Genomic DNA, 16,586 nt, shown 5'->3' with positions numbered 1-16,586 from the left:
TTCGCTTCCCCTGATACTGCTTGAGTCTTGGAGGTGTTTTATTTAGAGCTGAGCTCACATAGTCCCAGCCGGTTTGACCAGTTATGGGTCTTTGTATTAACCAACATCACATACTCTGAAACAAATTTATAACTTTTACTTCCTTTTGAGATAGGGTCTCTCTATGTAGTCTGGGCTGGCCTGGAACTCACTCTGTAGACTAGGCTGGTCTCGAACTCACGGATATACTTCTGCTTTTGCCTCTTGAGCTTAACAGTGTATGTTTGTTTAACTTGAGAGGAATAAATCATAAAAGTAGGGAGAAAAAAGTTGAAGTAACTATTTTCCAGTACCTTTGGGTACAGTCTTGATGCTCACCCACATGCACTAAGTCTTCTAGGATCTTAGATACAGGAGGCTGGCGGAATCAACCAGGAGAGGGGAGGGGCCTGGAAGAGGGGCGGGGCTTATGCCTCCAATATGGCGGCCTCAGGACTCTCTGGCAAATCCCCGCCCGCACTCGGTAGCCGGAAGTCGTCTTGCCTTCGCCTCTAGGAAGCGGAAGTGTAGGGGCAGCTGGCAACTGGGTTATTGCTTTGAGAAACCGGCTTGTGAGGAGCGGCGGGAAAGGCGCGTGTCGGCTTCTCACTGGCGCAGCCTCCCCGGCAATCGCCGCTGCCCCGCCCTGCCCAGACGTCGTTGCAGGCACTGGAGTGGACGAAGCGCGGCCCGGGCATGTGCAGCCGGGGGGATGCGAACGCTGCGGGTGCCGCGGCTGCGCGGCGGGTGACAGGTACCTCGGGTGGCGAGGGGAGGCCTCGGGAACTGGAGAGGGGCCAGCGCGGGAGGCGAGCGTGAGTCCGAGTCACCTTGGGCTTCCTCTTGTACTCTGACTCGGTTTCCCCTCCAGTGTTCTCTCTGCGAGCGCCTCAAGCTGTCTGTCCTCAGCGGTCTTCTGTTCTTTGCCGGGGGCGGCGGGCTCACTCCAGCAGTCCTGACCCCCGTTTGAAGTGTAGGAGAAGGAAGCGCCCCCCAGGACTTTAGATCAAGTCTGACCCTAAGTAGGTTGAGAACCAGTATTTTGCATGACTCTGGAGAACGAGTTGGTGTTTTTATAGGTTTCTGTTTTCAGGTGATGCATCTGTGGGTGATAAGATCTCTTGGTGTGAAATTGGACGGTTCACTTCACTTTTAGCTTGTGATCTGCATGCATCTCCAATACGTTATGGACGAGAGCTCTTCTTGTTGCCGAGCTGAAATTTCTCTTGTTCTGACTTTGTTGCCAGGTTTGAGATGGAGAGGCATGTTTTGTTTATTCCGAGACCTGGGATTTTACCCTAGCCGTGCCTTGGAAACATCTGTGCACTTGCAAGCCTATTGTAGTATTATGAAGTTCTTTATTTATTTATTTATTTTTTTTCGGAGCTGGGGACCGAACCCAGGGCCTTGCGCTTGCTAGGCAAGCGCTCTACCACTGAGCTAAATCCCCAACCCCAAAGTTCTTTATTTTCTACGGATACCTTGTACACTGGCTAACACACGCAGACAACCATATCTGTTTGCTTCCCCTATCCTTTTGGAGATAGGGTCTCAGAGTCCCAGGCCAGCCTTGGGATAGAGACTTGCGGCCATCTCCCTACTTGGAGACATTTTAAAGAGCTAGTTAACACTACAAAACTGGAGCAGATTGTAGCCTTTCCACTTGACTTGCTTTGGTAAACTTAGCCGAAACTTTCTTAAATGAAAATTTTTTGTTTTGTTTACTTAGTTTCTGTTCTGTGTGTGCAGGACAACTTAGTGGAGTTAGTTTTGTCCATCCACCATGTGTGGGTTTCAGGGATCAAACTCAGGTTACCAGGCTTGCAGGGCAAGAGCTTTTACCCACAAAGTTCTTGCTAGAACTTTCTTCTTTGCATTCTTGAGGGGGGATATAGAGAGACAGATCTGTCTGTCTGTCTGTCTGTCTGTCTATCTATCTATCTATCTATCTTATCTAAAGAGAGAGGGAGGAAGGAAGGGAGAGAGGGAGGAAGAAAGGGAGAGAGGGAGGAAGAAAGGGAGAGAGGGAGAGAGAGAATGGATATGTCATGTAGAGATCAGAGGACCACTTTAGGAGAGGGTTCTCCCCTTCCACTGTGGAGGTCTGGCGATTGAACTCAAGTTATCGGGCATTATACCAAGTGCCTTTATCCATTGAGCCATCTCCCCGACCCAAATTTTATTAAAGATTAATAAAATTAATAAAAATTGTTTTATTAATAATTAAACAATACTTTGTATAGCAGCAGGGTATCTTAGTGCACATTTAACCAGAGGGCAATAGGTGGAGCTCTGGAGAAACCTCAGTTAGAAGGTCTCTGCTGCCGTCCAATCAATCCTTCAGGTTCAGATGAATAGTAACTCCTTGGAGTTGAAGTCACAGAGAAGAGCTATTAGGAACCGAATGTGTCAAGTTTAGCTAATTCCTTCTCACTTGGATGTTTCCTGTTATTTTTATTTGCTACACACACACACACACACACACACACACACACACACACACACACACACCCATACACACCTTGAAACTCAGCCTGTAGACTTTTTTTTTCCTTTTTTTTTTTTTTTTTTTTTAACAGAGCTGGGGACCGAACCCAGGGCCTTGCGCTTGCTAGGCAAGCGCTCTACCACTGAGCTAAATCCCCAACCCCTAGACTTTTTTTTTTTTTGTAGTTTTTTTAAAAAAGATTTATTTATTATATATAAATACATTGTTGTTGTCTTCAGACACATCAGAAGAGGGCATCGGATCCCATTACAGATGTTTGTGAGCCACCATGTGGTTGCTGGGATTCGAACTCAGGACCTCTGGAAGAGTAGTCGGTGCTCTCAACCGCTGAGCCATCTCTCCAGCCCTTAAGAGTTATTTGACTCTTCTTTAGTTTAAAAATGACTAAGCAGCTGGGTCTGTGGTGGTGCCCTCCTGTAACCCTGGCACTTGGGAGGGAGGTAGAAGCAGTAGGATTTGGAGTTCAAGGTTGTGTCCAGCTACATAGGAAGGTAGAGGGCAGCACAGGTCATTGCAAGAGCCTGCTTTGAAAGAGGAAGAAGGAGTTTGGTGATAACTGAAGAATCATGGTGCCTGCTCTGCTTTCCAGAAAGCAAAAGCATCCACAACACCTACTTGTTACTTACAGTTCTTAATATTTCATTGTGGATCATCCACAATGTAAGCTTTAGTTTAAATGCTCTAGGAGATCATGGACTGTTGCTAATGGACTGGGGCCTAGAACTCATTAGAGTGCTTGCTGGTTGCCCAGCGTGCTGGCCAGCTTTGCTCTTTCAATTGCCGGTCGCTCAGAATATTTATCTTCCTAAGCAGCACAAAAGGACCACTAGGGTCAGAATGCTAGTGGAACTTACATAATGAAAGAGAGCATTGTCAAACAGACAAGCGCTTCAGTGAGGGTCTTCCCTGTTCCTCTGGACAAGTTTTCCTTCCAGTATCACTTACGGGCTAGAGTATGGAGTCAGGTTTGCAATGCCGCTCTTTACTGTGTACCTTTCATCTTGTCCCCATCTGCAGTGGTGCTGACATAGGAAGGGTGTATACTTCCTCTGTAAAATACTGCAAGGAGGGCAGGAGAGATGGTGGTTCAGCTGTTGAGAAAGAGAATTTATTGTTCTGTGAGGAGACACCCAGATTCTGTCTTCTGCACCCACAACAGACAGTTTACAAGCCCTGGAACTCTAGTTCCAAGAGATCCAATGCTCTCCAGCTTATTTGGGTACCTGCACACACATGGCATATATAAATCCACTTAGCCTCTTGTACAAGACATGCTAGTAAAAATAAACAATCTTTAAACTATTGTAAGAGTGCCTCTCAGTAAGCTTCTCACCCATATCTTTCTTATAGTCTTAACCTTTATGCTTTTCCTTGTGTGTTTGGGAGGTGCATTTGTGGGTGTATGGAGGCCTGAGGTCATTGCTCAGTCTTCCTCATGGGGCTGGAGAGATGGCTCAGTGGTTAAGAGCACTGGCTGCTCTTCCAGAAGATCCATCCTTGATTCTTAGCACCTGCATGTCAGCTCATAACTGTCCATAGCTCAGTTTTGGGGGACCTGACACCCTATTTTGGCCTCCACAGGTTTCAGGTACAATTGGGGTACACATACCTACAGGCAGGTAAAAACCAATACACACAAAACATAAAAATAAATCTTTAAAATAAAAATACTCTTAGAAATCTATCTATTGATCTATTAAAAAGTCTTTTTTACTCTCTACTTTATTAAATTACTTTTAACGTGATGTTTTTTACCATGTAGACCAGGCTGTCTTTGAACTCATAGAGTTCTGTCTGCCTTTGTCTTCTGAGTGTAAAACAAGGATGACTGTTTTTCAGGTTTGGTTTCTGACATTAAGTGACCAAGTCTGGAGGAAAGTCGAAGTAACCACTGTATTCCTTTGGGGTGGGAGAGGCCCTAAGACTGAAGTCTGCTCAGGTGCTTCTGGCTTGGGTATTTTATGGGTCCTCTGGGTCCTCTTCTTTCTCCTATTGATCTTCTTAAGATACCTACCCCAAAGCCTTCCTGCTCTTTCCCTTTGAAAAGTCTCCTAGAAACCAGAAGCCACATGTCAGTGGCTTCCCTCTGTTTCTTCCCCTGCCCATGTGTATTACTGTAACACCCCTTCAAGGGCTTCTGTGCACTAGCGGTGTGGTCCTGGCCTTTGCAAATCATAGTGAATCTTGGCCTCATACTCCTTCTCTGTCCTTCTTAACCCCTTCATGAGTGAACTGGTGTCTATTGCACTGTTAGTGCCTGCTGTGTTCCAGGCTTCATCCTAGGCCTGAAGCCCAGGACAGACAAAACTCCCTGCGCTCGAGGAGCTCATTGTTAGCCCCAGAAGTCAGCCTAAGTATGAACCTGTCAGGTGGTTGGGAGGGTTGCCCCGGTGCCAGGTTTAGGCCTGCTCCCTTTAGATTGACAGAGTTCCTTCCAAAGACATACCCAAACAAACAAACACCCCAAACTTCCATCTGGGGAGGGGTTTGATTCAGGGACCCTCTTCCATAGCCCCAGCTGTTCTGGAAGTCACTTTACAGCAGGCCGGTCTCAGATCCACCTGTCTCTGCCTCCCTAGTGCTGGGTCCAAAGGCACGCAGCACACCTGATGCAGAAAAACCGGGACCTGCCTTTGTTCTTGAGAGAGAATGTGGTTTGCTCCGTGTGAGTCTGCAGAGACTACATCACCACTTCCCCTGAGACAGATAGGAAATGGAGAGCACGGTGCTGTAGACTACTAACCCTGTAAGGCACCGCAGTGTGCTCCTAACATCCCAGGACTTAGAAGCCAGAAGCTCCCCAGTTCCCAGCAGCCAGGGTTACTGAGTAAGATCTTAAAAACATACAAACCCACTAATGGGACAGGACAAGGTTCTAAACTCTGCCAGGTAGTTTCCAGCATCTGGAAGGGAAACCTCTCTGGGCTTCCCTTGTCTTCTTCTCAAATGGGGAGCGGTACTTCCTCCTCTCGCAGCACATCTGTAGACTGACTGCTGTGTGCCAAGTGTCATGCTGTGTAACGAGTAGACATGTTGGTCCTGTGCTCACTGGGTAGAGAGACCAGGTAACAGGGTGCACGTGAGGGACTTGGACATTTACACCCACGTCACAGCTCCTACCTGTCCCCGTACCGAGTCCTTCCTCACCCCAAGTGCTTAGCCTTCCTTGTTCTCTGTCTGCTCTTACACTATACCCACACATGCGTTTGTTCACAGATATACTCTAGCTCTGCTAGGCTTTGCTAACTTTGTCAATGCAGGGTTTGGTTTTTTTTTTTTTTTTTCTTTTTTTCTGTCTGATTCTGTGACCTTGGTTAATATTATACATCTTAGTCTACCTATTTTCCTGAAAATTTTGATGTTTTTCTTTAGAACTGAATAGGATTCATGTGTGTGTGTGTGTGTGTGTGTGTGTGTGTGTGTGTGTGTGGTGTGTGTGTGTGTGTGAATTTTGTTTAGCATGTATTGATGGACAACTAGGTTGATTCTAATTCTTTGCTATATTGACTACAGCAGCAGTAAGCATGGAGGCACACACATCTCTAGGCCAGGGTGTGGGGTTTTCTGGATGTCTACCTAGGAGTGAAGTAGCTAGGTCAGGTTGCTCTGTTTTTAATTTACTGGGAAATCTCCAGTGTGATCTACACAATGGCTGTATTTGTGTCCTCACCAACAGGGAATAGGAATTCCTCTCCCCACATCTCTCCAGCATTCATTGTCAATTTGGCTGTTGACAGTCATCCTGACTGGGGCGGGGCGTTATCTTAAACGAGTTTTAATTTACTTGGTGGGTAGTGATATTGAACACTTTTAGAAATACCTGTTGGCCATTTGCATTTCTTCCTTGGAAAACTGCCTACTCATCTTATTTGCCCATTTGGTGATTGACAGTTTTATTTCCTTGCTACTGAATTTCAGTAGTTCTTTGTAAATTGTAGATATTCTTCCCTTGCCTGAAGCATAGCTGAGACTGTTTCCCATTTTGTGAGCTGGTTGCCCTGTTGGTTGTTTCTGCTGCTGTACAGAAAGTCTTTAGTGTTGTCTCTTCCAATTCTTGGGGTTAGTTTCGGCACTACTGGTATTCTATTAAAAAAGCTCTTGCCTATCCCAGTATCGAGCAGTATCTCGTTTTCTTCTAGAAGTTTTTATTTATTTTTATCTCATTTATTTATTTATTTCATGTTTTTATTTATTTATTTATTTATTTCACGTTTTTATTTATTAGTGCACACCAGAAGAGGGCATCAAATCCCATTACAGATGGTCATGAGCCACCATGTGGTTGCTGGAAATTGAACTCAGGACTTCTGGAAGAGCAGCTGGTGCTCTTAACCACTGAGCCATTTCTCCAGCCCTAAAGTTTCAGGTTTTAAAGTTTCAGGTTTTAAATTAAGGTCCTTAACTCATTTCGAATATTTTTTGTACAAGATGAAAGGTAATCAGCTGTTGTCTTCTGCAGGTAGAACCTGAGTGTTCCAGCGCTATTTGTTGAGTAAATGCTCTTTTCTCTTTTCCCCAGTGTGTCTTTGGCTCTTTGCTAACTTTGTCATTTAGTGTCAGGGCATCTGTCCACTGATCTGCCTGTCTGCCAGTGCTGCAGGACCAGCCTCTCTTTATCCCTTTAGCTCTGGGCTGTAGTTCGAGGTTGGGCTTGTCAGACCTGTAGCCATGTGTGCTCTTTCCTCTTTCCTTGAAAAATATTTTTTCCTGTAGTATATTCTGCTTATTATTTTCTTCTCCCTCAACTCCTCCCAGAATCTCCCTACCTTCCTACCCACCCAACTTCATGTCCTTTTTTTCTCCCTTTTAAAAAACAAACAAGGGGTTGGGGATTTAGCTCAGTGGTAGAGCGCTTGCCTAGGAAGTGCAAGGCCCTGGGTTCAGTCCCCAGCTCCGAAAAAAAAGAACCAAAACAAACAAACAAACAAACAAACAAACAAACAAAAAACCAAACAAACAAAACCCCCAAAACAAGCACACACCCCCAACACTCAAAACCTAAAAATGAAAGAAAATGGAAACCAAATTATTCAAGTAAAAGACCAACAAGACAGAAATGACCCAAATAAAGCAATTCGAAACAAGCAAGCAAACGAACAAACGAAATCTACAGAAGCACAGTTGAGTCTGTATTGTGTTGGCCATTACTGCTAGGTGTGGGACCTGCCCTGGGGAGTTTAATATCCCCAGTTGGGCTCTATTTTTCCTTTGCAAGTGGGTGTCAGGTGCAGGTGGCTTTTTGGTTAGGGATGGGAGCCTGTGTCCACTTCCCCCTCTTGGTGCTGAACCTGTGCAGGCCCTGTGTGTGCTTCTCTTGTCTCTGTGAGTTCATACAGGCATCGGTCCTGTTGTGTCTGGGGATACTTTCCTCAGTGCCATCCTTCATCTCTGGCCCTTACAATCTCTGCCAAGCTCCCTGACCTGCGGAGAGGATTTGATGAAGATGTTGCATTTAGGACTGAGTGCTTCATTAACACTGGAAGTGTTGGGTGTTTGTTTGTTTGTTTGCAGAGGTGGCTGGGCTTGAACCTAACACTCTTCTAAAAGAAGTACTTTGTATTTCTATACTTTATTTTGTTTCAATTATGTTTCAGTCTTTTTGTACATTGTGTAAAGTAGGCTTTTAAAAAAAGATTTGTTTGTTTACTATATAAGTACATTGTAGCTGTCTTCAGACACACTGGAAGAGGGCATCAGATCTCAGATAGTTGTGAGCCACTATGTGGTTGTTGGGAATTGAACTCAGGACCTCTGGAAGAGGTATAGCTCTGTGGCAGCGGTGGGAGTGTCTGATTTAGGAAATTCTGTTGGCAGTTTACTATCGTCAGGTCATGCAAAAACTGCTGTGGTCTGGATGCTGCTGATGGGAGGCTCTGTGCCGCTTCCCAAGGAACTTGGATTCCCTCCTTTGTAGATGGGAGCTGATGGCATGAGAAACTCCTGAACTCTTGGCGGATTGCAGATCCAGTCTTTGAGTTGTTACTTTGGAAACGCACTACATTGTTTCCTAGAGCTAAGGAAACTGAGCTGTGAACTGGGTGGCTTCTCACAGCAGATTTCACTCTCTTTCAGTTTTTAGGCTACATGTCCTCAGTGTGGCAGTGCCATATTCCCCCAAAACTACGAGGGAGAACTTTTGCAGACCTCTTTCAGTCTCTAGTAGCCCCAGAACCTCAGATACTCCTTGACTTGTGGTATAGTTCAGTGTTTGCTTCCCTGCTCACAGGCACTCTGGGTCTGTTCACATTTCTCCCTCACTTAACACTAGTGATACTGGATAACTGTCCTGATGACCAAAATGTTATCGCCTTGTAAACACTCTGTCTCCAAGTCAGTTCCCATTCTGAGGTGGCAGGGTTATGGCTATAACACACCCTGCCCCCACTGGAGAATATGAATCAGCCTCCAGTACTACTAGTCATTTACACTGTCTGTCTTAGTGTTGTTTACCCTCGAAGTTGCATGCGGCCTGCTGTGTGACCAACATCACCCTTTAGGAAGGGAAGTGGTACCCTTGTAGGAAAGGCTGTAGTCAACTAGCCAGCTTTAACTCTCACTTTCTGACTTTCCCCGCTGCAGGCCATCCTGGTGTGAAGTGCTCTTGGTCTCAGAAGTATTTGTTTTTGTTCCTTCACCGTTATCTTGTGCTATCTTATTAACATTTTGTGCTTCCTTGTGGAATTTGAACAATACCTTCTTTTCCTTTTCCCTCTGTAGGGCTCTGTTACAACATGGGACTCCTGATTGCACTGGCCTTACTGTGCCTGTTTTCCTTAGCAGAAGCCAATTCAAAAGCCATTACCACCTCTCTCACCACTAAGTGGTTTTCTGCTCCACTGCTGCTAGAAGCCAGGTAAGGAGGTATTTATTCTCTTCTTCTGATGGGATATTCTAGACCTAGGGTCTGCAGTAAATGGATGCTCTGTTCATTTGCTTGTGCTAACCACCCTAGCAGTGCCCCTGTACCCTGTACATGGAGGATGTCTGTGTACATGGATGCGACTCTGTCAGCTGCACAGGCAGGTTTCAGGACACTGCACATAAGACCCTAGGATAGGAGAATGGGGGTGGGGGAGGAAGGAGCTGAAGAACCCACCAGGTCTTCGCCTTTAAGGATGCTCCTGTTCTACTTTGTAATCTCCCAAATCTGGACACTCTTAAATTTAGAGGTTTTATTACTTTTTTTTTTTAACTTTTGTAGTTATGTCATATCTTACTAATTTATATCAGCATATATACACATTTAAAGTTTTTTTTGTACCACATAGTATTCCCTTGTATAACTATGTTGGTCCTTGATACTATGTAAACCAATAAGGTGATGATCACATGCCTGTAATCCCAGCACTTGAGAGGTTGAGGCAGGAGGATCAGGAGTTCATGGTCATCAGAGAGTTCAAAATCAGCCTGTGATACACAAGACAATGTTAAAAAAAGTCATCTTCAAGCCGGGAGTGGTGACGCATCTGATGGGGCAGCTAAGATGAAAGGTAAGTGATGCAGACACTGTCTGAGGACATCGTCATCACACAGCAGCACAGCAGTGAGAAGGTGGGAGTGTAACCGGTGGAATGCTTGCCTGCCTGCCAGGTGTGAGCCTGTGCTCAGTCCTCAGTGCTGCCCCGCCCCCTCCCCCAAAGATAGAAATAGCCAGGGTGATGGGATACACCTCCATCCAGCACATGGAGTGGCTAAGGTAGGGGAATTGTGTGTTTGAGGCCAGACGGGGCCTCATCGTGATCCTCTGTCACAAACAAACAACAGGCTGTAGGTTATTATATAAAATAATTAAATCTTAAATTAGTAAAAAAAAAAAGTATTAAGTGATTTTTTAAAAAAAAAAGATTCTTGGGTTTTTGTTTGCTTTTAAAGACCAGGGTCTCGTGTATGGCAGACTTGCCTCAGATTTACTATGTGGGCAAGGATGACATTGAACTCCTGGTTGCTGTCTCCATCCATCTGTTCAGTGTTGGCATTATAACCACGTGCTGTCTATCATGCCTGGTTTATGCAATATTGGGGATAATGAACCTAGGATACCAGCCATGCTGGGCAAGCACTCTTAACATTGAACTGAATCTCCAACCCTTAGAAGTATCTTATGATACATCCCTACCCATGGAGTTGAGAAACCATGTCTGAAACTCAGCTCTAATTCATTCCTCAGTTTTTCCCCGGTTTCTTTGATCACCACTGAGTATGTAGGCTATGACGTTTGCTTCACCAGCTTCCTTATTACAGCATCTCCCCATTTCGGGGCATCTCTGGCCGTCTTCCATTCCCAGCTGTTACTTTTAGGCCCCTTCTCCAGTAGGTGTTGGCAAACAGGTGGTCAAGATGATGGCCTTGGAGGCATTGTAGGAGCTTCGTGTATTGAGATCATCGCAGTTACCTCTAGGGCTCACCGAGGCCACCATTCTTCCCTCCTGTCTCTAATGATGAATTTCGACACTGTCTCTGTGGATAGGATGTACCAGGGCATGTGACTGTTACAGATCTTGTTTTCCTTCTGTTAGCCCTCAGAGACCAAAACCATTCCTTTGTATATTTTTAGACTATGCCTGATGATTATGAAGGGATTTTTAGCTCTGCGATTGCCCATGAAATGATATATACATCTAGTTGAATGTTTTGAGGAGCTATAGTTACTATTAGAAATGTGTAAATAAGTATTATTATTAAAATTGAGAGTAGCAGTCATTTATTGTCAGATATTATAATGGCCAAAGGATATAGAGTGCTAATGAGTTACAAATCAAATCTCCTTGAATTTATATTGACTACTAGTCTAGGAAAATAAAATGAAATTACCACCACATTACAGATTCTGGAGGAAAGTCAGGTTGCTTGTAGGGATGAATACATCTCTCTCTCTCACTCCCTTGCCACTCTGTGTGAGAGACAGTTTTGCTATCTAGAGATAGGGCTTACCTCAGACTTGTGATCCTCCTGCTTATGTCTCCTAATAACAATCTTTGGGATTGTAGGCATGAGCAAGCCCAGCTAGCTCCTTTTTTAGTTTTTCTGTGGATGAAGACTTTAGTGAGTTTAGAGCTTGTGTATTCGGAGTGTGGTTGCAGTCAGGGGTGCTGGCTGTAATCAGGGTGGGTAGTTGCGAGGACTTGCATCTGAGTAAGGGAGCTGAGTGCACAGACCACTGCGGTGCCTGCCTTACTCTTCCACCCCTGCGGGGGACTCACCTGAGCACCACAGTAGCCATGGAAACACTGGTTTGGTTTTCTTCTTAGCTTTCTGTAGATGAAGAAACTTTGTGTTATGATGCTTTAAAGGTGTTTGTCAGTAAAGAAACGGCATGTGTTCTGTGCACATCACTCAAGTTCTCCATGATTAGGCTTTCCTAGGTGCTTCCATAGGTTGCTGGGGCCCTAAGGTGTGCAGCACAGAGAGCAGCATCCTCTTCTTCCCCAACTGAAATGCTTTATAGCAAATCCACAGGTACTTTCACTCACTGCCGTAGGGATACAAAGCTAAAAAGCAGAACAGAGGAAAAAGCAGACTTAATAGTACTACACAAAAGTTACCATTATTTCTAATAACCTTCTATTATCCTCTTCTGGATTATTTCAGTGGATTTAGTAGTATTAGTAAGACTATTGCAATCTTTTTTTTTTTTTTAAAGATTTATTCATTTATTATATATAAGTACACTGTTGCTGTTTTCAGATACACCAGAAGAGGGCATCAGATCTCTTTACAGATGGTTGTGAGCCACCATGTGGTTGCTGGGAATTGAACTCATGACCTCTGGAAGAGCAGTCGGGTGCTCTTAACCGCTGAGCCATCTCTCCAGCCCAGACTATTGCAATCTTAGGCCTTTGAAGTTGGATAGAAAATGTGTTGTAAGATGCTTGTTTATGATCATGCGGGAAGTATTTAGCCCGAGCGAATGCTTGTTTTGTTACCACTGTTGCATATTGCCAATCGTGACTGACTTCTTAGGACCTGTTTTCTTAGAGTATGAACTATGCTAAGACCAGTCTGTTTATATCAGTCATTAGGCAGCCTAGAAAAACAAGTCTCATGGAGGCATGGAATAGCGTTACTAGTAATGAGAAATTCTCGAAGCCCATTTTTAGAGAAGCTGTGCATCACCAGGAGTTGTTTCACTTTCCCATGTTTCTGTGGTCAGCTGTGGAGTAGAGTGAGAGTTGCACATCCCAGCATTGTTGAGAAATGGGTGGGTCTTCCTGTGGCTAGGGAAGCTGAGATCTAGGTCGTAGTTTGTCAAGACAGTGAGAGGTCACCACCACACGGGGACTGGGCTTCAGGTGACAATCACCAGTTACATGAGTCATTCATTCAAGCACACAGTGCATTTATTTCAGCAAAATACTGACTCTTGAATGAAAGGAAATTCAGAAAGACCATTAAGATAATACTGTAATGCTAAAAAAGAGAAGTTCTTAGATTTGATTTTGTTAGATGTGTACTAATTTTAAGTTAAAATTCAGTGATCTTGAAAATTTGTTTTTTTTTTATAGATGTTAAAAGTTTAACACATGTTGTTGTAAAATTATAAAAAATGCTGTCTTTTATCCCGCACTTAGGTCCGGCACCTTGGTGCCCCAAGATAATCTGGTAGATCTCTTCATCTCAGTCAGCAAAGCCTCTCACCTGTTTTGCTCCATCCCATATCACACTGCCGATGGCTACTCTCTGAGCTGGCAGCAATCTCTCTGCCCATCTAGTTCCCAAGGGAGGCTGCCAGACACACACATCCCAATTCCATGGCAGCCTAGTGTCTCCAGCCACCACATACCCTCTTGAACTTAAATCGCCACATGAAAGAACACACAACACAATAACCTCTGATCCAGTTGATAAGATAAAATTGCCCACCTAGACATACAAAGCCCTGTCCACATCCATCCCTTAAGAACATTCATAACAACCTGTAAATGTGCCGAGAGGAATCTTAACATTGGCTTCCATGTTCTCTCAGCTGCCCTGCTCTGGTTCCAGTCTTCTCCTCTCTTCTCTAAAACACTTCTCCTGCTCATCCTTCCTTCTCATCCAATGACAGGCCTCGTTCTATCTTGTACCTGCCTTCACCTGCATAATGACATTATCCTACAAACACTGCCTTCATCCTTCAAGAAATCGTTCTGAGATTCATGTTTGGTGTGGGAGAACCTCTAGCTAACACATTTGGCCTTTGTAAGATCTGAGAAAGGATGTGAGCAGAACTACACTAGAATGACCAGTTCCTATAATTCTGCTGTTATGGCGGAGGGGTTCTGCTAATGGGTTTCATAAGTCATGTGTACATTAGGGCTTCCCTATTATTGTAGCATTTTTACTGTTCCAGGTTTCTCAAGAAATAGCTAGAGTGAAACATTATATGTTGCTACTAATAGCTAAGGAAATAACGAAGCTTACTTTCTGTTAAGAAAATTCCTGGGGCTGGGGATTTAGCTCAGTGGTAGAGCGCTTACCTAGGAAGCGCAAGGCCCTGGGTTCGGTCCCCAGCTCCGAAAAAAAAAAAGAACCAAAAAAAAAAAAAAAAAAAGAAAATTCCCATTGTGCATAAAGATGTATAATTGTGTGTGTGTGTGTGTGTGTGTGTGTGTGTGTAAAAGCCAGACTACAGACAATTGGGGTTGTAAATCCCCTTTTATTCTCTCTATAGTTTGTATATTCTCTAATATAGTTTGTGTTGAAAGATTTTATCATCTCATTGCTGACATCTTCCACTTTTTCCCCAGTGAGTTCCTAGCAGAAGACAGTCAAGAGAAATTTTGGAGTTTTGTAGAAGCCAGTCAAAACATTGGATCATCAGATCAACATGGTAAAATTGAAGCGAATACTTGTGACTTTGTGGTCTGGGGAAATGTTAGAAGAAAATGGTTTTTTCTGTATAATACAAGTACCATGGCAGTTAATGGAAAACATGAATGACTAGAGTTGTCATGGTAGGAAGATTGATCTTAGCCTAGTGCATGGGAAACCTGTGCTCTGCCGCTGAGCTATTCCCAAACTCCCACTAGTTTAGACCAACACATTTCTTATTTTCCTTTTGAAGAGATGAGGTCTTGCTTTGTGAACTGGCTGATTACACAGTCCTACTGCTTCAGCCTCTTGGATAACTGGGGCTATTGGCAGACACCATTGTGTGTAGCCACAGATCATTTTGTGTGTGCACACAGTTTATCATTGTGCCTGCAAATAGTTCCTTTCTTCTCCTTGCTTTTGCTCTGTTGTGCTTTTGTTAATGTGCTTTGGGACTACTTAACGGAAACACATTTTATTGTAGATCATTTGGTATTAAGTTTATCTGTCTGATTCTTCCTTTTGGTATGAACTAATTGCACAACTGGTCTATTTGTGTTAAGTGTGTTATCATTAAGTTAATGCCACCAAGCATGTTCTTCGATATGCCTGCCAGCCACTGAATATTGAAGTGTCAAGATGTCAGATTAAGATGTGTCTTGTATAGTTCAGTTTTAGTTTATGGTGTGCTTTCCTGAGTCTAACACAAAAGATGTAGTATAGGTCACAGATATTGCTAACCAAAGATGCTAATTGAGGAGACAGTCATGTGCTACTAAGGGTGTCCTGCTCAGGGTGGGCCCTGTCCATATATGAGAGTGGGGCCACAGGATGCCACAGAATGCCACCCAGTGAGCTCTAGTTGTTGTGTACTGATTTTCATAGTGGCAGAGTCACCTGATAGTGTATTGCTCTGAGCATATTTTCCCTTAGTGACATATGAATGTCATTAAAATGTGGAACACCACATGGACAAGTGTCACTTCTTACTGGATCAGAGATGGTTGGAAACTGACTACTGTTACGTTAAACGGAATGGGTGACTTTTTCATTTTTGCTAAAATAGCATTTTAATGGCCACCTGAATTTCGTGATCAGTCATTTGTAAGTTTTAGTCATGTAGTCATATAACTTAGAGTGAACAAGAATTGTTGTAACAGATTATTTCACAGAGTTGGAAACACAGCTCTGTGGTTAAGAGTGCACATGGTTTTCAAGTGAGTTGAATTCCCAGCCCTCACTTCCAGCAGCTTGCTGCCTCCTGTAACTCCAGCTCCAAGGGGATTTGATGCCTCTGGTTCTGAGGGCAGTCATGGGCATGTACCAACACACAGACAAACACATAACTAAAAGCAATAAAGTAAATCTTAAAAACATATTTTACTTTTATGATTTCATGTAATAAATTTATCAATATGGATCTTTAAATAAAACCTCAAGTCTTAACATTTAATGATATTTCACTATAAATGACATATTTTGGATAATGTTACAGGGATGTGACTTCATAAAAGCATCATTCATCATTCATAGCTCTACCATCCAAAGGTTGTCATTCACTTCTGTGAATATTTTGAGGTATTTCTGTTTTTTTTCCCCCATGTAAGATGCTAATGTGATATGGAACTTTTTGTATTCTGATTTTTAAAATGTGGATTCTGAGGCTAGGGAGATAGCTCAGTGGCTAAAGCACTTATGGTGTGAGCAGGAGGCCCAGCGTTCAGATCCCAGAGCCCTGTCAGAGCCAGGCAGACATGGCAGCCGCCTGTCATCTCACCACTCAGGATCACTGGATCAAACTGGCTGGTAGATTTACCTGCTACTGACAAGTTCTGGCGTCATGGAGAGAACATGTCAGTGGAGAGAGATTGGGAAAGATGCTTGGTATAAATTTGGGCCACATACACACATGTAGGCGTGTTCATGACCCTTTGAAACAAGTGTGCTCTCACACATGCATGTGTGTACACACACTCCCATGCCAACTCAATATTTTTCCAACTAAAGATTTTTATTATTAATAACTCATGTAACTCATACTGCAGTCAAGGCTATATAAAAACTGAGGTGTCTGTTTCTTGTATTTCTTGCTTGTGTTTGAAAGCCATTTAAAACATTTTTATTTTTGTTTTATTTCTTTTTTTGCACTACACTTATACGCAAATGTATACACACACATGTATCTTTATGTCACAGTCTTGGCAAAAATAACCACTTGCTATGTAACAAGCTTTGTACTTCTGCTTTTCATTTGTTGGAGGATTTATTC

General features: G+C 43.6%; 1 protein-coding gene across 2 annotated transcripts in view; it reads left to right on the top strand.

The window, feature by feature from the left end:
* Positions 1 to 435: 435 nt before the first annotated feature.
* The window catches only part of Uggt1 (UDP-glucose glycoprotein glucosyltransferase 1), a 113,328-nt gene continuing 97,177 nt past the window's right edge, over positions 436 to 16,586 (top strand). Inside the window, exons 1-3 of one of the 2 annotated variants that reach the window (XM_006244735.5) lie at positions 436 to 772; positions 9,245 to 9,380; positions 14,254 to 14,336. In XM_006244735.5, the coding sequence (XP_006244797.1) occupies positions 715 to 772; positions 9,245 to 9,380; positions 14,254 to 14,336 (277 nt within the window). In that variant the 5' untranslated portion in view covers positions 436 to 714. The remainder of the gene's footprint in view (positions 773 to 9,244; positions 9,381 to 14,253; positions 14,337 to 16,586) is intronic. The other variant, NM_133596.2, reaches the window with a different exon arrangement.

Source organism: Rattus norvegicus, chromosome 9 (genome assembly GCF_036323735.1).
Source record: "Rattus norvegicus strain BN/NHsdMcwi chromosome 9, GRCr8, whole genome shotgun sequence".
In the NCBI taxonomy this organism is placed as follows: Eukaryota; Metazoa; Chordata; class Mammalia; order Rodentia; family Muridae; genus Rattus; species Rattus norvegicus.
The sequence above is the reverse complement of the archived record's forward strand: the minus strand, read 5'-3'. Positions and strand labels throughout refer to the sequence as shown.